This window comes from Lineus longissimus, chromosome 3 (assembly GCF_910592395.1).
Source record: "Lineus longissimus chromosome 3, tnLinLong1.2, whole genome shotgun sequence".
NCBI classification, from domain to species: domain Eukaryota; kingdom Metazoa; phylum Nemertea; class Pilidiophora; order Heteronemertea; family Lineidae; genus Lineus; species Lineus longissimus.
In genome coordinates this window covers 6763131-6783741 of record NC_088310.1, presented here as the reverse complement: position 1 = coordinate 6783741, position 20611 = coordinate 6763131, and the positions used below count along the sequence as shown (strand labels likewise).

Sequence of the window (20611 nt, the reverse complement as noted above, 5' to 3'; positions counted from 1 at the left end):
CTCTTGGGAGTTGCATGTCCCTATTGGAAATACTGTCACAACCAGTCGCATCCTTGATGCAGGCTCTTGGGAGTTGTATGTCTCTCTTGGAAATGCTGTCACAACCCGTCTCATCCTTGATGCAGGCTCTTGTGAGCTGTGTGTCCCTATTGGAAATGCTGTCACAACCTGTCTCATCCTTGATGCAGGCTCTTGTGAGCTGTTTGTCCCTATTGGAAATGCTGTCACAACCAGCCTCAGATGCAGGCTCTTGGGAGTTGTATGTCCCTATTGGAAATGCTGTCACAACCAGTCTCATCCTTGATGCAGGCTCTTGGGAGTTGTATGTCTCTATTGGAAATGCTGTCACAACCTGTCTCATCCTTGATGCAGGCTCTTGTGAGCTGTGTGTCCCTATTGGAAATGCTGTCACAACCTGTCTCATCCTTGATGCAGGCTCTTGTGAGCTGTGTGTCCCTATTGGGAATGCTGTCACAACCAGTCTCATCATTGATGTGGTTTCTTGCAAGTGGTGTGCCTATCCAGAAAATGGTGTCACAACCAGTCTCGTCCTCGATGAAGACTTTTGGGAGCTGGAGATGCACCCCCTACATAGAAATGCCTCAATCATTTTCATCATGGTCTTCCTCAACATGTGCATGTTAGTGTACCATTAAATTAATTCAGTGGTTATACAAGGGACTCTTTATTCCCATTAGAAGACGAATGCGATACATGTAATACAACACAAATAAGGCAACCGAATCATCTGAATTGGTAACACCATACATGTAGCATTCAGCTAAAATGTCGTCCCAGACACAAGGACAGTCACATCCAGCCTGGTTTCAACCTGTTCTTTCCGTTTTTAGTTGCGCAAACCCGTTACGCATTCAAGTATACTTCAGCATATCTACGGTATACTACAAAGACAGCACCGCATCATTCAAAGGAATGCAGGTTCGTCCCAAACCAAAAGGAAAATTACAGATTAGGATGCATTCATCATGGCAGTTCAGTCACCAACTATCATTTTAAAGGCGCTGTTCACGGCCACGACATGTCAAAGTATCGAACAGTAATGGTTGAATTTGCGCGGCTCTAATATAGGTACATCTGCCTGCGACTCTTCCATCGCCTCACTGTACTCCTCCTTCGTGAGCAACCCGGTGGTCTTCATCTCTTTCATGACCCTCTGCTTGTCTTTCAGCATCGCCTTCTCTTCTTTCCTTGCCTCTCGCAACTCGTCTTCTCTCTCCAGCTCCACTTGTTTGTCAATACAGGCCATGGCGAACATCTTGAATTCTTTGTAATCTAGTTCCTGCAAAGGAAAAAAGCAAGCGCGTTAAGGCCTTCATCCACGCACGCGTTGAACGCTACGTACTCCGCGGCATCGGACATTTCGTTCATTTGCACCACGTTGCCCGCAGACAGAATCCTTTAGAGACATAACTCTGTACACTATAAAGACGGCAAATTTCACCACTTTGCAAGAGAAAAGGGAAGCGCACCTGGTCCCCTGAAACATCAAACTCGTTGAAGATTTTCCTCACGGCGGTTCCGTGGAAGTTGAAGAGAAAGCCGTAAGTTTCAAATTCCTCGCCGGAGATCGCGTTGGAGCCATCCTCATCCATCAAATCGAATACTGTCCTTGAATGGCGGTAGATGAACTGCTTTTCTTGTCCATCCTGAAATGAAGCATTCAATTCAAGTGTGTTATTACTATAAATTCTATCAGGGACCGTCACCCCATAACAAATGATGGCAGCACTATACTGTTAATTAAGATTATCAAGTATTCTGTTTTGATACATGCCTCGTCGCCACGGTTCCTGAGCGAGTTTGCCGTCTGTCAAGGATTCGACGATAAAGCTGACCTCACTCGAACCACTTCCTCTTGGCATATATCAAGCAAAGACAAATATATACTGTACATGTAATATATCCGTTGTCTTTGTGACTTTAATTATCATGGACTCTCGTTCTTATTGATCGTGTTTCTAAAGCTCCATTCATCCCATTATCGAACATTCCAATCAATGCGTGTCTTAAATGTTTCATGAACGAAATGTGATCCAATACTTTTCCCACCACTAGTCGTCGACGGATAATTTCCGAAGGTTATTGGGAATCGGCAGCTCATAACAACATTCTTTAGATATGGATCATCATCTGATATGGCGGCGGTGAGGGAAATGGGTTCCTTCTGCGTTTGATATGCGAGAATAACTTTGGCTACGAGTGGCTCGATATGGGGACTAGAGCCTGGGGCCGTCGAGGCCAACCTATCTGCGTCCAGAGTGTATGAGAAGTGGGACGCAATGTTTCAAATGGCCCAAGGTTTTTCTGCACGAAAAATTAAAATCCAGATTTAGTCTTTGGCCACTCATTCACTCATTGTCCGCTCTTTGGATGTAATTGGCCTCTCTGGCAATACGTTTATATAGTTGATGCAGAGTGCACTGCCGGAAAGGTGTCGATGAAAAGTGTGACTGCAGTCGTCCATACTGATACATTATTGTTTTGTCCGCATCGTTTGGGGCTTTGGAGCACCGACTACTGATCGAGATCTGATTTCTTTGCGGAAGTTTGGTTTGTACTAGAGACCAATCACACAGGGGACGTAATATATAATAAAGCCAAAATTAATGGCAACATGATCTTGCTTTTTCTCCGAAATGTTTTACCTTTATACCAATCAGTATACAGCAGAGTAAATAGAACTCATCAAAATCAACACTTCCAGATCCATCAACATCAAAAACGTCAAAAGCTCTGTAGATATCCTTGACGCTGTGCAAGTCGGTCATGTGGCTCATGAAGGCAAGAAATTGGACATCTACAAATGAGAGAAGAGAAAAGATAATGAATATGGAAATAGTGATACCTGGTAGGCCTAGGCCCCTAGGCCTACTGTATTTCACTTTTAACAATATCACTTTATGTTAGGCCTATTATCTTGAAGAAAAACCCTGAACCCAGACTTTACAAACTGCTATACTGATTTCAGACTCTTCATTTTTGTTGTTCATTCATTCATCTCCTCTCTGTCGAAGACAAGATTCGGCATGGGTGATAAAAATGTGGTGTTATCACCGGTTAGGCCTAACCATTCTTGGTTGGCCCAAATCAAATCAGAACTATCACTGATGTCGAGGGCGAAGATAGGGGCCTACTTACGATTGATGATCTAGGCTACATATGTAGTCCATCATTAAAAAACAAACCGCAAAAACTGACTTTTTTCATTTTATAATTTACGTGAGCGAACGAAAAAAAATCAGAAGTTTACCGGATCGGTAGGCCTACTGACCATTCAGTGTCATGTCCCCATGAATGTCCAACAATTTGAAGATTTCCAGCATAACTTGCACATTATTACTCGTTAGGAGGCTGTATGTACGATCAAGATGGATATTCTGTAAAAGATTGGAAACGATTTTCATCTTTTCGCCGGTAAAACTTGGGATATAAATAGAAATCTATCGAACAAAAAACGCCTACGGAAAATAATGAACCTTTTGGTGACGTCCGGACGTCAAAATATGACACGTCGTGACGTAGGCCAACAGATGGCGCTCCAGCGCTACGCCTATCGGCCCGTTGCACATATTTCGGCGCCAAAATTCGACACACGTGTTGGCAATTGCTTCATTTTGGAAGGTGAAGCACTTTTCTGCGTGGAAATGCAGCGGGATATCTCCAAATGGAACAAATGAAGCAACAAGATCCTTGATGGGCGGGCGGATGATAAGCACAGCACGACCGCCGGTCTATCAAACTGCGCCATGTGTTGGCATGTAGTCATGAGCTGCAGCTCGCTGCCACCAAAATTATGGTGACAAGCTGTGAGTGTGCCAAAAAATGGCAAAAATTCTATCAAATAGAACGAGTCATCAGGTCATGGTATTTTTTGGAAAGTTTGCCAACAGCCTTGATCCTAAACGACAACCCGTGATGTTTGAACTGGAGCGCAGTGATGACGTCATTAGGACATGTTGAAACAAAAGGCCGCTGATTTTATCGCCAATGTCCCTCAAAATTAGGATTTAATACTTTCCTTATATATCAGACCTAATTCTCCTTGGGGTAGGCCTATGGTGATAGCCGATTTGTGACTATCAACTGGTTTTGACAGGTTTCGCCCACTCAGTTTTGACAACCAGGCAAGCACGAATTTCTAGCTGTTGCCTTAAAAATCGAGAGAAACAATGTTACAATGATCTATTTAGGGTAATAACTATTGTTTCATCAGTTCCAGCATATACGTGGCGTTTTGCCATCAATAATATTTTCAATTTACTTCCAGTAATCTGCTTGCCGAATGATCATAACATTGGCAAACTTGTACTGCCTATTGACTGAGGTTGCGGGTATATAGAATAGTGTTTTGTTCGAATCGAGGCGAAAATCTAATATCTCGTCTTTGGGAAAATCGACGACGAAAAGACAGCTCTCAGACCAAAATCTAATAATCGTTGTGATTGTCATCTCATGACAAATAAGTTGATCCTCATCTGCATTAGCCGCAAAATGGAGATGTGTGATGCGTCGTTTTGATCGCGCCAAGGTGGATGCGCTGCTCATCAATTAAGATATCCTCATACTTTTCAGGAGGGGACATCCACGTAACGGACATTAGATAATGGGCATGGAACTGCCTTATATGTTTTCTTCGCACCTGTATTCTATGCCCCTTAATTTGTAAGTTGACTTTAGTTTCATCATGCCGAGCCGATCTATACTGTCGTTGTGCGTATATCCTTGACATTCACTGCCGGTAAGTCGGCATGCACCATGCACAAACGAATGAATCCGGAGGATGTCAGTCCAAAAACCAGTCAGCACAAGGTCATCTTAAGAATAATGATTTTTTTCTGAAAGATATATCGAACTGCTCCACATTGCCTATCGACACAAATGATATTGTGGTAATGGTTCAAACTTTCATAAAGTTGAATCACTGATTAGACAAGTACGTGAAGTGTGCAGTGAAGTGGTTGAGTAAACCTGCCCTTGGCGAATGACAACCACAGAAGAGAAATCGAAGCAGTGAATGAAAAAGAAGACTGAGCTATCGGAAAAGCATAACTAGCGAGATGACTGCAGTGAAACTGATAGCCCACTCATGCTGAATACTTCCAGCGAAGTGGAAAACCCCTCACAGTTCGCTGAAGAAAAAAACTCTAACATTTTTGTCTTTGGGGTGCATATTTGTTTTGGCCGAAAGAACCTTCAATATTTTTTAAAAGCTCAATCATTCTTAGAGTGTAGCCTTAAGACTTTAAGATATCACACAACTATTGGGATAAATAATATCAAATATCTTAATCTTTATTACCGCAGAATATTGAACAAGATCAAAATTTTGATTTGGAGGACATTGGTTTACCACCGCTAACTGAGTTGTCCTCTGACGAGTGCGGGGTCAAGTGGAAGGTAAAGTAATAAGTGAAATAGGCATGGATGTAATTTTGTTTTCGGTGGCTGATCCCTTGCATCTGATAAAGGTGTGACGGTTTATCGATCACACCATTGTTCTGTATTTGACTTTAGTTCAGCGCTGGGAGTTGAAAATATGATGTTTCTTTCAGTGTATACATCGTGGGAACATCAGGAGGATGATACATCCTGGGAAAATCAGGAGGATACATTTTCTAAGCACTTCACAAACATATATAAAACAAAAAGGGAAGGAATGGACAATTCATCTGCTGTTTCAACAAGTATTGTAACATTCTCTCTATCTTAAAGAGAATGTTCTCATCAAATTATGATCTAAAAAGCCCACCTTCGAAATTGATCACCAGATATATTTCTTGATTGGAAGTGGCCTTAGAGCACAGGTGTAAAAATTAACACTATCAAACAAGCACACTGATATGGCTTGAAGTGGTTTGTTGACCGTCACATGACAATGACCCAGCTCAAGGTTTGATTCGTGGCTTTTGGAGGTGTGTCGGAGGTGTGCTTCATTCACGAAATACTTATACCATTAGTATGAAGTTTTCGCAAAGGCCCCGAAACGTAAATGGCATCGCCTATCCCATTGTTCGACATTAGTTATCGGGTGGTCGAACAATGGGATTGGTGTTCACGTTGGTGTGGTGCACGTGCATCAACTTCGTTTGCATTCTCAGCCAGCAGTGTTCCCTGTTTCCCAGTGTTTCCGCTGGGAAGACCATGATGATTTTTCAATAGGCGAACACAGAAAACAAGTCATCAGTGTTTTCTAGCGTTCCCTTAACGATGAGGATAAACCGTAAGCACTCAAACCACAAGTGACGCGTTGCTTTCTTCCGCGCAAAACAAATAATTTCTCTTTCCGACCTTTTAGTAAGTACAATGTACAATGTATGACAAAAGAGAATTTATAACTATGATCCGAGAATTAATTATTACATGCTCATTACCACTTGCGGACGAATCTTCTGTTCTTTCAATGGCAAATCCCCTTTTGTACAAGTAACAACACTTGATTAGGAAGATCCTCACCAGCTAGCTATTCGCGTATTTCTTTCTGTTAATCGCTTCTCACAGTCGATAATAATGGTTAACAGCATCTTAATGACGTCAATAATGAATCAGCTACAATCAAAAGAAATAATTCATCACGTGTTATCGCATTGCTGCAGGAATGACGTCCAAACAGGATCTGTTTCATGCAGGAAAGACACCACGCGCGGCAACATGATAATATTATGACAACCTGAACAATGCGTTCAATGCCAAGTGTTAATTTGCCATTCTGTCTTGTTGTGATGTCCTATTACGCCTTTGTTGATGACACCAGTGTGTATGATACTCATAAGATATCTGCTTTTTCTTCTTCTTCTGCGTTCAGAATTTTTAGATGCAAGCTTAGACAGTCAGTCCATTTTCGGTCACAAAGTCGGTTGTACTAGTCAGAGAGTGGAGACACTGTAATTATCCCCAGCGGTGAGTTCACTTTCTGGGTGATACCACCACTGGTAGCCACTTTTTTTACATATCGACCATACAAACTCAGATACCGGTACTTAAATTTTGCTCAGATGACAAAAAGCGAAGTTTTTACAACTGTTTCCTTACATGTATATAGCAAAATATGCTTGTGACACGCTTGTCCAGATTCATTCGTCACAGGAATTCTCTATCTCGTTGCCCGATTGGTACCTTGGCCATTCATAGTTGTACTAGTATTAATCAAAATAATGGTAATATAAATTGTCAAAATATATGGACGATGCGGATATAGTCTATACAGCGTTCACGAATGAGAAAAAAATCTAACGAAGGCAAAATATTGATTGTGTCCTAGTTTCTACTTCTAGGAAGGTTGGCACTCGATAGGCTTATTTCCTTGACCTAGTTTTAAGAGAGGATAAATTGGTCGGCTGGATTGGCAAATCTTCATAAAGCTTTCGCAACTCTGACAGCAAACAAATACCTGTACCCGACGACGAATAAAACGATAATGAAAATGTCATCATTTTTAACATCTCTCGTTCTGCTGATGTTCACCTGCATTCTCGCTCAAGAATCTCAAGGTAGGAATTTTGTTTGAGACATCTCATTTTCCATCCATTTTTTCTCTTCCTTTGAGATGTTCTGTTTGAATCCGTGTCGTGTTTCATGTGAAATAGCGTCAGATTAGATAACAGCAATGTTGTCTCTGGTACACTCCCGCGACTTTGATTGTCACATGCGTTACTTGGTAAATGTAACAATGATAAAATGCAAAAATGTACGTAAATCACTTGAAAATCAGAAAATGTTTACATGCGCTGGGTTGTCACTTGCGACACACCGCCGACACACCTCTAAAACTCTCCAATCAAAGTTGAACTAGAGGTCACGTGACATGATAACACGGTAAGCAAAGGGCTTGTTGATTGACTTTTGCCTGACCGCGGTATTATTAATCAATCGAGATATGTATGTGAAACAATTTTGTTTATTTCGAATTACCTATGCATAGGATCATGAAACAATTCTTGTAAATTTTGAATTACCTATGCATATAGGATAATGAATCACTTTTCTTCAATATACGCCACTTCTACACTGGACCTCGTTTAATCACTTCGCCACATCAGCACAACCCCGGGGAACCAATAAAACATGACGTTGTTGTTACCCTTTTAGGCCTATGCAGTCCTTCAACAGGTAAATATTTGATCTTAAGATTTTATTCAAAAATGGGGCCGTTTGGATCGTCAAATGGGCGAAGAATATCCTAATTAGTATGCAGTACATTGCTAAGCTTAAATTGTCATCAGGCACCATTAAACCAATTTGTAACCCCTCCTTTTTCGTTAAGAAGGGGCCAGTAAACATACCTAGAACCCTTGAAGAGACAGATCCCAGGAATATGCAAGGCAATATCTTTCTGAAAATACCATTATTTTTGTTATTTCATCGTCCATGATGAAATACAACGTGCCTCAAACAGCTGATAAAATTAGCTCTAATCCGCTAACCTAGAAATGACACGGTTTCTATTGTTATGGGCTGAGTTCGATTACAAAATAGATAACAAATTATCAAATGTAGATAGTAATCTTATAAATGACATATAACGTTTATCAGTTTGATATTTACCGGCCACTTGTGGTCAAAAAGAAAACAATGATTTGTTGATTAAGAGATATGCATGACAAGTATGCCGTTGGCCATTCTGAACTACCGGGACATGTTTAGAAACGTTTGATGAGCAGCAACGAGCAACTAAAAAATGCATGAATATAGTTTTTTAATGTGATCTTGTACAAGTGGGTATCATCTAACGCCATCTGCACACAAAACCAATCGATTTATTCTAAGATACAATTCATTTCATACATTTTGTCCTTTTTTGCAAATCAAGCATGCATGCTGAAAGAAATAATGCAAAATACACGCAAGTTACATGCAGCCAATTGTCTTGATCTGCTGATGATGAGCAAGAGATAGCACATGAGCCATTCCTTGGGCCTTTCGTCAGAAAGAGAAACGATTTTGTAAGGTATCTTCGACAAGAAACAAATGAATACATCTAATTTAAGCCCTCAGTTGCCGAGAAAATGCATATTTTGCAAATGTTAAAAAGAATCTTGGGAGGGCCTGCGGTGCTCTCTATGCCTCTCCCTTTGCCAAAACTCAGAATCTGCCACTGTATTTTTAGGCCAAAATAACAGTAAAATTAGCTCAATACAAAATGTAGAGCTACCCGCTGTTCCTATTAACCTCACGAAAAGAAATCTACAATAACATCATTGTCATACTTAGAATTGTTTAGACATGTTACTTCAAGATTTGCCTTGCTCGATTCTTTCTTTGAAAGTTGAATTACAATATCAATATCGGTCTCCAATCGACAAATTAATTAAACTTGTGATTGAAAGTACTTCAGTCCTCTTACTTTATATCGGAAGAACGATTTTCGTCTTTGTGTGCTTAATTTCTCCTCCGAAATTTGAATTGCTATCAGTTCTGTTCTTGAAGAGGTAGGTCATGACTGTTTACAAAATAGCTCTCACAATAATTGACAGACCTCAAATCATTTCGTTCGATTTTTTTACCCGCCTATGACGTCAATGGGTGCGACCTACAGGGGTGTGCGACACTTGACCAATCAGATGACTCGTAATAAACAAGCCCAATTTTTCTTTGTTTGCTTGCCAAATAGATGTCCTAATCTAAACGACAAGATTTGATATGATTACGGCAAGTAGTACGAGGACGATGACAAGGAAGAGGTTTTTTTCTAGCAAAAGACACTATCACATTTTTAAATTTCACCTTTGAAGGTCAATCATCTTTCTGGTCTAATGAAATATATCCTTGCATTTTGGTTGGAGTGATAGCCGGGGCAGCGATTAAGTATGCATGTAGCCTCTTCCCTCAGTCACTTCTAAAACAAATGAGTAGAACACGTTTTGCTGTCAAATGGCCTTGACAACGATTGCAGCACACGCCTACCTCGATGGGTTTTTATTCCCGTTTGATTCCAAAGATTATGTGAGATTTGCTTCGAGATTGGCACTGACATAGCTCCATCAAACAGCAAGGCTAATCAGAATCCTCATGCCGGATTCACCAATGCAGTAGATTAATCCACGCAGGTGAATGTCAGTTAGTATGGAGAGCCTCAGCAACCTCATCGCTGCTTTCCGCTTGGCATAACAGATATCGATGGACAGGTTGTGGTTTACTTTAGCAAAACACAGTTCAAATTTTAGTAAGTCGGTGCGATGTCATTTTAATCTCCAACTCAGGCATTCTGAGGAAATCATGGGTTGGTTTTCGCTTCACCGGCCCTACAGACTAACCGGACAGGCCCGGAGCAGCGAGCATTGTTAACCCCAGATTTTCTCGGGATGCAATTCAAGAGGCCCTAAGTTAGGACAGCTCCAAATTGGAGACACCAGTGAGTTTTCGAAATAATGCTTCGAGTTCTTGCTTCTGCGGTGCAGAAAAGGCGTTTAATTCAAAAAAATTCCACTGATCGATGAACCTAGATGTGTACCCTCTTAAATAAATAGCGTTGTTGAAAGTCACACTTATGTTCGATAAAACACTTGATTCCGTTAGTTTATTAACCAGGAAATGTGTCAAATTTAAGAACTTGACCTTTAAATCCACTTTACACTACTTGTCAAGTTATAGGACCTCCCCTAGGAATGTTTCTGCGCCTGTTTACAGGTTTTAAGCTGTACAAATTACCCGACCCGTTTGATCTGTCATTCAAGTACAGTATGTCTTTGGTGAGCATGAGGTTTTTTCCATCTCTCAGATGGAAGTGACTCATTCAGCTAACGAATGGATAATCAGAATCATGCTTTTTGTCGTCGAATGCTGTACTGCTAAGAGACCAGTCACTGACATCGGGCTCCGGCCTTAGGCCAATACCTCGCCAAACATACGGTTTTGAGAACTATGCTCAACAGTCTATTTACTACACCGGTCAAGCTCGTTACTCCACAAGAGAAAACCTAAGATACACTCAGCCTCGGCGGACTATCGATCATGTGCTCGTATGTCGCACTAAGAATATGACCATTTGAGGCTTTCTTTACCTCAAAGGACACGAGAGATGTCGTGCACTTACGTTGTCATCTTCAAAGATAATTACATCTCATCAAGATAATTAGATATCATTATCACCTCTGAGGCATTCCTTGATTAAAGACACGGTTCGCTGGCATGTAAAGCATGCAGTCCACATTGCCTTGATCTAAATGCATTATGCGGACAGGCTGCTTCTATAAAGATATTGCAATTTTTCTTTAAAAAAACCAAAAAAAATTCGATTCGGAGTGACATTTGGCCTGATTATTAATAATTGCGCAAACCCTGAACTGTCATTATTCCCATTGTTGACATCAAGGTTAAACAGAACTAGGGCTTTCAAACTATGAACTCATTCATGTGCTATACTCTTCCGGGCTTCTCTTAATTCGAAGATCTAGAAATAACACCTCATGCATCAGAGCACGAAAAACAGCCGATGATTATCAAGACCTAGATTAAGGCAATTGTTTTTCTCAAGGACACTTCCATCTCTGTGTTACCAAACCTTAAAATCAGAAAATCAATTCCCGTGGTCTAATCAATTGCAGGCAGTAACCGTGACTAGTTGATGAAATTTTCGCATTACACGAACTTCCGCGTTTGATACTCTATTTACAATCGAAACATTCTGAATGATATTGCATGTCATACATTGCGATACCTCTTGTCTTTTTGCGTTTATTACATTTAAACAGTAAATGTAAGGCTTGACAATTCTTGACAATTCTTCCAGAATACAAAATATCAAAAAGAAACGATTAGCACTGATTAATACACGAACATTTTCCTTTTCTCCTCGCCAGAAAACTTGGGGAATCCTAAATGCGAAACTAAGCCTCTGGACAGGAAGATTCGATTCAAAACCAAACACGGAAGGCTTACCGAGGGGCTGTTCACGACGGGCACTGTTTTAAAGTTCAGATGCAAAGATGGCCACAGCCTCACAGACAATGAGGGACGCGTTTGTTTTGAAGACGGCTGGTCTCACGATGCCTTTCCGAGATGCAGGCCAACTCAAACAAGCCTTGAAAACAAGGATCAAGGTTGGTGATTGTGTAGTTCTCAATTTTATTGATAGTAAACAGACCGACGTATCTACACAACTCAGTTTCTTTTTAATCAATCACGAAGAGAAGAAATTAGGATATTATCATTAGCAATTTAATCAGCAAGATAATGCTCAGTATACTAGCTGTTTTTTCGCAATCAATGTCGCATTTAATTTACTCTTGTCGCCAGAGGAATTACAAGTTGACAAGGAAACCTCTGTCGTCAGTCTCAAACCAAGCAGGGAACATTATCAGAAAACACAAATGATGTTTTCAGTAACTCCATTAAGACGCATCCGGTGCATCCAAATGGGAAAGATATTGCCCGTTCTAACTGAAATGTGTTACTTAGTCCCTTCGGGAGAGGTATTCATTGGAAGGGAGGATGGAGGACAACGCCAGGTCGATTCCATTCTAGATCACGCATTTCTTTTCTCTACTAGCGAGTCTCGCTACGCTCATCTTCTTAGACAGTAGTGGAAACTGTTGCCGGCGTCAGTAGGGGAACACGATTCCAAGTATCTAATCCCAGGCATTTCTTTTCCTTCTTAGACGCAGCTGTCGCCCACCAGAACATCAACTCTAAGCGAGTACCACGGAGGGCTCACGTTGGTCACGTAGGTAAGAGGTCCACCGTCTATTGCCCTAAAGCTAATGGTTGTCAAACAGGTTAGTTAGTAACGCTTAAGGAGGAGAGCAAAACTGCTTTACTTGGGAGTTCTCGTGTAAAAAATATAACATAAGATTCGAGTGTAAGTCAAACTCAAAACTCAAACAAGGCACTTTGTTTATAGCCTACCTTAGGCTGGCGACTGTAGTTCGGTGACATTTTAGCCAATAAGTTTGGGTAGCCCATTTAATTAAACATTACAGATAACAAGATGAAGTAACCTGCCACAAAGAAAGGATCACAAATATTCGAGAACTCAGAAGTGAGGCATTTGCACTCCTAAAAAATTTCTTTGAGTATTGAAGCTGAGGGGGAACCTGCCTGGATGACGTTGTGCGTCACCCATGAAGAGCAACATTTCACTCCTTCAGTGTCTACATGTGCCATGCCATTCGGTTAACGTCGGTTTGACCAAAACGGCGGTACCCTCTAGTCGTTCTTTATTGGCTGTTCCGATAGCATGATACCACATTGCATAACGCTTAAGAACCGTATGAACTGTGGAATGGCTTGTCAATAATTCGGGTTACGTATCCTTAATAACAGGAAGTTTCATTCAGCAGTAGACGAACTGCTATTGGCAGGATATCATCTGATTGATGCATTCATGATCGAACCGACATATTTTCGATGGGAATGGCAGTTAACATGGTTGATATGACAGAATATACATCTTCATAAGAAACATTTCCACTCCATCGCGATTGCAATGAATGCTCTATATTCGTCTCTCGTTCACGACACGTTCCTTTGATATCAGAAGTTTCATCTTTACGGTACCTATCTAAAAAGTGAGACATTCTTACAAACGGTATATCCATGCCTATAGGTTGACGCCTACTATAAACGAACTCGACGCTACTTCTTTCTAACCGTTCATCCTACGTATTCCCCGAGGAACAGCAATTAAAGTAGGGTTTATTGTAAGCTGAGTGGATATCGAAATAGCGCAGCAATCGATCCATTAATCCCAAGTTCATTTTCTGATCGTATATGAATCATGAACATGCATTTGGATTTGACTGAGGTCGATCATGATTCAGACAGGGATGATGCCAAGCGCTATTTCGCTGCTATCGCGAGAATATATCGCAGAAGAAACGACCCTTCTAGAATATTTTGTCCATTCTCTCCCATAAACTCACGTGAATTGTGAGGGTGTTACTTGGTTACGATGGCCGGCCAGTTGGAAAACGCCGCCTATGGCACTTACCATAAGCGTAAACCAATAAAAAAACTTTCTCGAAACCTTTTTAATTATTTTTTAATTACTTTATCCTTGCAGAATGTAAAGATCCGTGGATCCGTAATGGCTACATCAGTGGTAGAGTTGAGCGTCCTCATCTAGAGGGCAGTATGGTCCACATCACCTGTATGGACGGCTTTGTATTCGTGAACTCACAGAAAAAAGATGGCCGAATCTATTGTGATGGAGTTGGAAAATGGTCGCTTACACCCGAAGATGTTTGTGTGGCAAGTAAGTAGAGTTTTGATCGATATTTCTACTCGCTTTCCACAAACAGCAGTTTAGAGTTCCTCCCGCGTTGGCCGATCAGAAGCCCTCAACCCTGCTTCATCACCTGTACCGGGTCTGATCACTTTGGAGTACTTATCAAAGACTTCTGGTCAATCGAGCTTGACCACCAAGATGTTGCATCTTTTTATCACGATTTGATAACCCCGCGGCTACATTTAAAGGACGTATACAACGAGGTTCAGGGTGGAATAAAATGTTGCCTAATGGAGGATGGTAAATTTATGTAATGTTACTGCAGATGGCATTGCTAGCTAGCGGTGATACGAACTAAAAATACTGGCATCAGTTCGTGTTTACACGAGTGCAAACCCCAAGCGTAGGGGAGCAAGGTGTCACTCTACGCCTTTCAAGTAAATATTTCTTTCATATTCGTTTAGTTCACTAGGAAAATGTCGCAATATTCAATCGCTCTCAACGATATTGTTACTCTTGACCGGAGTTGCTGCCTTTTTTCAGGTGGTTGTCGTCATCCGGGGAATATTGACAAGGGCAACATGCACTTCAGCAGAGAACAAGCAGGAACGACCCAACTCTTCCCCTTCGGAACTAACGTGATTTACAGTTGTGACGCCTCCCACACGTTATTTGGCGGACAGTCAAAGCGGACTTGCAAACTGTCCGGGAACGGCCCTATAGGAGTGTGGAGCCCGCATGGCTCGCCTGTTTGCATGTGGGTGCAGAGGGGTATTTGGTGATGGTGATGTGAAAATTGTGGTGATAACGAACGAAGTTCTCAATATTTTGATGATGTTCGCATCCAAGCTTATGTGGTGGGGTATCCTAAAAGCTTGTGGCGGGGAGCCACATGTTTGATCTTACTTTGCTAGAATCTAGTGAACAGGTCAAATGAGAAGAGGCAACGTGTGCGACATGTATGTTTCACGTTTTGGAGAAACATGCAACTTCATTTACGTTTTGACACCCATTTAGCGATTCATGTGTCAAAGTTCATTTCTTTTAGCTTCGACCAAATAGTACATTTATAAATGTATTTGGTCGAAATGACTTTTTAAATCTTCTGACAATCAATCATACATTGCACAGTATTTATTTTCATTTTATTCCCATGCCCGTTATGGATCTCTGTTCATAGATACTCGTACCAGAGTAAAAATGGTCTTAAGTAAGCTTATATATTCAATCCGGTCAGATGGAAGTGATCTGAGAATGTCCTTTTTTTAGGGACATTAATTCGTCCACAAATCACCTATTGTATAACACCACACGCTGCGTCACCTTAAAGCAAATTTCGCACGAGTATTGCAATGCCCTGCCCGCGCATCAGTCAGTATGAAATGCTTGATGTATTGTCAACCTTACGGAATTCTCACAGGCGACTTTCTGAATGGAACCCTTTTGTCCACATCTTCAGCGGGCTAACTGATCTGCGCCGGACCTATAAACAGGAAATTGGAAGGTACGGCATTTTCTTGGGTGGTGAAAATGTCCCGGAAAATGTAAAAGTAGGCTAAAATGCTGGTCGTGCGAAATGTGTGAAAAACAGTGGCGGTAAAAGCAAAAAAAATAGAACAATTCGCGGCTGCTATTGCTCAGCATGTTCACCCAGGTGCACAAATAGGCCTACGTTGTCAGTTGAATATTCAAATATTGTGTTAATGCCGTTGTTTAAGCAGGTTTACAGATTCTATACCAAGTTTCAGTAAATTCATAAGCATTATACAGTGACTGCACTTTGTATGACCAGAGTCATTCAAATTTTTATTTAAAAGAGTCTGGTATGACTGATTTCAATTTTCCTGGACCACAAGTAAATATGAAAGACGTCCCCTTTTTAAAGTCAGAATACGCGCACGAAAATTCGTTGTTTTCGAGAGTAAGAACGGCCCCCAACAGAACATTGCAGTGGCGGCAGAAACAAGAACAAGTCTTCCAAATTTTATATCCGGGTACGCATGCTCCAATGCACTCCATCATGCGCATGCGAAACCGGATATATAATTTGGGAACTTTGTTCAAACTTCAGCTGAACTGATGAAAGTCCTATGGAATATGATTATTATAATGTCGACGGACTTGGGGGGGAGAACGTGCATAGTGCTTTAGATTCGGGGCGTTGTTAGCAAGTAAAGGTTGGTTTTTCGAAAACCTAATAAAACGGACGAATTATACGTTGCCATAAAGGTTTAGAGATTTACTACATGTATTCCAGCGTAAGCGTAAATTCTTTAATTGCACTATTGACATCATGAATCAAATAACGACAAGCAAAAATTTATCGCGATAAATATTTGTATAAAACAGATTCGGGGCATCATGCAATTCAAAAATGAAACATTTCCGATTGGGCAGTCCAACTGTTTCGTCGGAGGTCTGACCCCTCTATAGGCAGCTATAAATATTATTGTATAGTATAACATGTACATGTATGTATACACGTATAAACGTATCACATGTAACACTGAAAGTCAATTAAATATCAAATGAGAAACTCGATCTATTCAATGGTTATTTTTTCATGATTAAAACTTTGTATACATGTATAGTGTCCACACGCGTTATTCAACTAGTGGCACTCCATGACCTCCCTGCCTCTCTTATTACCAGAACCTATATATTGAGGCCTAAAATGATAGGGGCTCGTCAACCTTTTTCGGAATTGATGACATCGCTCTAGACCGGAAACGAGAATAAGGTTGAAACTCGACACGCCGATTAATCGGCGGTGTCACCTCAATCCCATCCTGAGGAAATCAGAGGGATTAGTGTTCGCTTCTCCGGCACTGCACACCCTGTATAGTAAACATTAACACCTGATTTCCTGAAGGACGAAAGTCCAACCTGCAGTCCGAAATAATGAAACATGAACTTCAATTTTTTACAAATAAGTACATGTATATACTTCTCACTTTAATGCCGTAATTTTTTAGTTTGGTGTCGCGTTACTTATATACATGTAGCACAGGCTTTGAAAGAGCTCCAACTAACTAAAGACGTTATCTAGACCATGATAAGCAAAAAATACTGAGAGGTTTCCTTTTGTCTTCGCCGGATTTATATTATATGGAGAGAATTCATACAAACTGGCGGGCTTTTTAAAACTTTGCCCACGACTTCGACATCTTCCAAGCAGATCTTCTCTATAGACTGAACGCTGGTAGACGTTCCGGGAAGAGTGCACCTGTCGCACGCAAAGTTTGTGTGCTCCGGAAATAGTGGCACAAGTCCATGAATATTATGTATTCACAGGGAAAAAAGCTTGCAAAGTTGCCGAATGTGACTAAATGCGCAGATATCATACCCTTCTAAAAAATCTATCTACGTACATATATTGTGTCCCTCATCCTGAGGAAATCAGGTGTTAAGCTTACAAGACGTTCGCTTCTCCGGCCCGGCCCTGTGTGCAGGGCCAGAAAAGCGAACATTAACCCCGGATTAACTTATTATTCATCACTCCTATGCTACTGACATCCTCATGGAATAAGGGACACACTTTTGATCAGTTTTTTTGTCCATTTCCTTCAAGGCCGTATTAGTGTTAATACGAACGGGATATGAATTTCAAAAATGCTGATATATCGAAGTACTGCGGCACAAATCTAACGCGGGCATTTTCCAACCTCCGGCTGCAATGTGAAACGTGTCTGTAAGACTCGAAGGGTTAATTAAATTACTTGAATCACGTAGTGGCACTATTAAACGACATCTTCAAAAGAATAGGCGTAACTGACAAACATCACTGTTCGAACGGAAATTGCATGGTGGATACAGCGCTCCAGGGCCACGCCTTGGGTCATTTGTCATATCAACGCATACTCCTTGCGCAGTGATAGTATATGCTTGTCGCTGCTGCTTTGGCGAATGCTGTTAACGATGTTTCCTCCGTCTAGTGGTAGCATGAGTTGATCTGAACGTATAGAAATCTACATACATGTAGTACATGTAGCTTCAGAAACGAAACGTTCACCACCTGAAGCAGAAGCCACCCAAAGCAGAAGTGGGAGTGGGCGACACCAACGTGTATGTCTTTGCAATCATTTTAACTGGTATACAGAACATGAAGTATTGGATTTATACTGACTAACAGTTTGCCATCAGGCATCGCAGTCGACATTATACTCAACGTATAGCTGTAAAATGGCCAAGAAATCGTTATTGTATGGTATGTACCGTGTACGTATAACATGTTACGTAAGGTCTTTGACAAATCGTTGACATAAGCCAAGAAGCTCCCAGGTGGCCCTAATTATTCCGCGTTGTATGGTGCCAACTTGCATAATATATAGCTCACATCTATAGATCTGCACCCACATGTATGATTAATGACTTAATATACAGGTCATATCATGGTATTATCAAGAATTAAGAGGCTAGTCTTTTTTAATTCTTGGTATTATCTATTTAGTTTAGCGATCTCCTCTTATCTAATGACAATGTCACTGTCTAAACCACTGGAAAAGGGTTTAGTATCTCTATGCATGACAAACTCAAGGTTTTTGACCTTTAAAAAAGCATAAACATTGTCAAGCTTACCAAAGCTTTCGTAGTAATACAGCTACTTCGTCAGTTACTTCTGATCGTCACTGACACCACATTTTTAAGGTAAATACTCGTACTATCCACCTATGATAACTATGATAACCCTGCAGTATATATAAGTTTTCTTACATTCAAACATTCATGTTTTAATGGATCAAAATTGTTTATTGCCTCCCAATACGCGATCCACTTGCTTGTCTCCTTGATATTGTAGAGAGTTGCTATCATTCCCCAAACCTGACACTGATCCGTGTCTGGTGGGTTGAGGAAGAGATGGGGAAGCCACTCCGCTGCTACCCCCACGTCCTTAGCGAGTAATCCAACGTACACATCATCAATATGTGCAGCTTGTGACACATTGTATTTCTCTTTGATGAGAAAAGACGCTTCGTGGAACTTTTTAACCACCCTCATTGAATGCAATACGAAGTATCCCCTCAGATAGGCTGGGTAGGCGAGATCAGCTGGCCACACATCTGCTCGAACATGCCATTTAGATTCCTTGCCGAACTTTGTAGCCCCTTCTCTCTCACGGAAACCAGCGAAGAGATTAAGACTTTGCTCCACTCGTAACTGCAACAGATATTCCAAAAGATTCTTCGGGAGCACCATCGCATCGTCATCGCACTTGATCACAAAACTAGCGGACGGACAATGAGTTCTGACCCAACCCATTGAAAATAAGGTCTTCCGGGTCATGTTAAGATAATCATCTTTATATGTTCCAGACACGACAATATCATCGTTTTTCCTACTTTCATTTGATACCGTTAGGTACGTTTTTTGGTCCATTCCTCCTAAAAAGAATGCGTAACGCATGTCATAACCGCGGTAATTCCGTATTGAACCCCAAGTCCGACGGATCCTGTTTCTTCGTATTATGTTCCCAGGAGCTGAATTGATGATAAAGACAAGGAACACCTCTGAACGGTTATCACAAATATTAACATTTAAGATCTCGGGATATTCCTTGATAGTCCTCGACTCCCGTTCCGAAGAAACGAGAAGATTCCGACGTTTCGAAACGGTCAAATTGGGGCGATACTCCCTGGAAGTCTCCGTTGAAACAATGTGCCCACTGCTGATTGTTAATCCATGGATTGTCAAGACTACCAGGCCGAATAAAATGCTAATCAACATCTTCCTCTTGTGGATCACCTTAAGTATCATGATGAAGCGATGTAGAAAACGTTTTTTCATCGTCTGCTCTGCTCGACTTCCGTTGTACAACTTCCCTTCATGGCGCGGCAGACGAAATAATGGTGAGCGGGCAATGCTCGTCCTCGCGTGTCAGCAGCAGTGAGCTGCAGATCGATTCTTCTCTCGTGAGACAGTGCTGCCGCGCCAGTGCGTTCGCCGCCTCGTCATGTCTTATCACTATTATATGAGTTCCCGCTTGAATTCAATAATAGTATTTTCGGGAGTAGAAAGTTGACAGATATTTATGACGTTGCTGGGACATAAGTCATATTATTAAGAGGATGGGTTTTTGTCTTTTTTTTCTAAATGCGGACACATTTTTCATTTGATCTTGTTCACTTGATATTTTATTAGTGTTTAAATATGTTTAGTATTGCATGTATCGCGTATATCGTACTTTATACATGACTCATATTAGCATTTTATATGTTATATTGAATTTGAATTTGAATTGCGAACACCTTCAGTGCCGGATTATTATGATTATGGCGTATTGCTGTTGCGGAGACAGCAATACAAATACTACGAATACCAAGTTATACATGCTTCCCGAAATTGGTGGCTTGCATTGGAACTAACTTTTCCCCCCTTGTCCGTCATCAAAGGCATTCAAGTGTGTTGGTCAACCATGACTATCTCCTTTGT

At 41.1% G+C, this 20611-nt stretch overlaps 3 protein-coding genes across 4 annotated transcripts; 1 reads left to right on the top strand and 2 right to left on the bottom strand.

Moving 5' to 3' along the window:
* Positions 1 to 669: 669 nt before the first annotated feature.
* On the bottom strand, positions 670 to 3701 carry LOC135485177 (EF-hand calcium-binding domain-containing protein 9-like). The gene is made up of 5 exons (XM_064766973.1): positions 3498 to 3701; positions 3293 to 3398; positions 2667 to 2818; positions 1491 to 1667; positions 670 to 1300 (listed from the first exon to the last, which is right to left on the bottom strand). The coding sequence occupies exons 1-5, from the start codon at positions 3588 to 3590 to the stop codon at positions 1043 to 1045; spliced, it is 786 nt and encodes a 261-aa protein (XP_064623043.1). The 5' UTR covers positions 3591 to 3701; the 3' UTR covers positions 670 to 1042.
* A 3665-nt stretch (positions 3702 to 7366) lies between these two features.
* On the top strand, positions 7367 to 16723 carry LOC135485600 (zona pellucida sperm-binding protein 3 receptor-like). 2 transcript variants are annotated; one of them, XM_064767808.1, is made up of 5 exons: positions 7367 to 7508; positions 11817 to 12056; positions 12615 to 12683; positions 14018 to 14209; positions 14726 to 16723. In XM_064767808.1, exons 1-5 carry the CDS (start codon positions 7436 to 7438, stop codon positions 14962 to 14964), a joined length of 813 nt encoding a protein of 270 aa, XP_064623878.1. In that variant the 5' UTR covers positions 7367 to 7435; the 3' UTR covers positions 14965 to 16723. The 2 variants fall into 2 exon arrangements, with proteins under 2 accessions (XP_064623878.1, XP_064623877.1); XM_064767807.1 differs by having other exon boundaries at positions 12615 to 12731.
* Positions 16724 to 16781: 58 nt separating this feature from the next.
* Positions 16782 to 20040, bottom strand: LOC135485599 (beta-1,3-galactosyltransferase 5-like). Its single transcript, XM_064767806.1, has one exon. It carries the CDS (start codon positions 19964 to 19966, stop codon positions 18860 to 18862), a length of 1107 nt encoding a protein of 368 aa, XP_064623876.1. The 5' UTR covers positions 19967 to 20040; the 3' UTR covers positions 16782 to 18859.
* Positions 20041 to 20611: the final 571 nt, after the last annotated feature.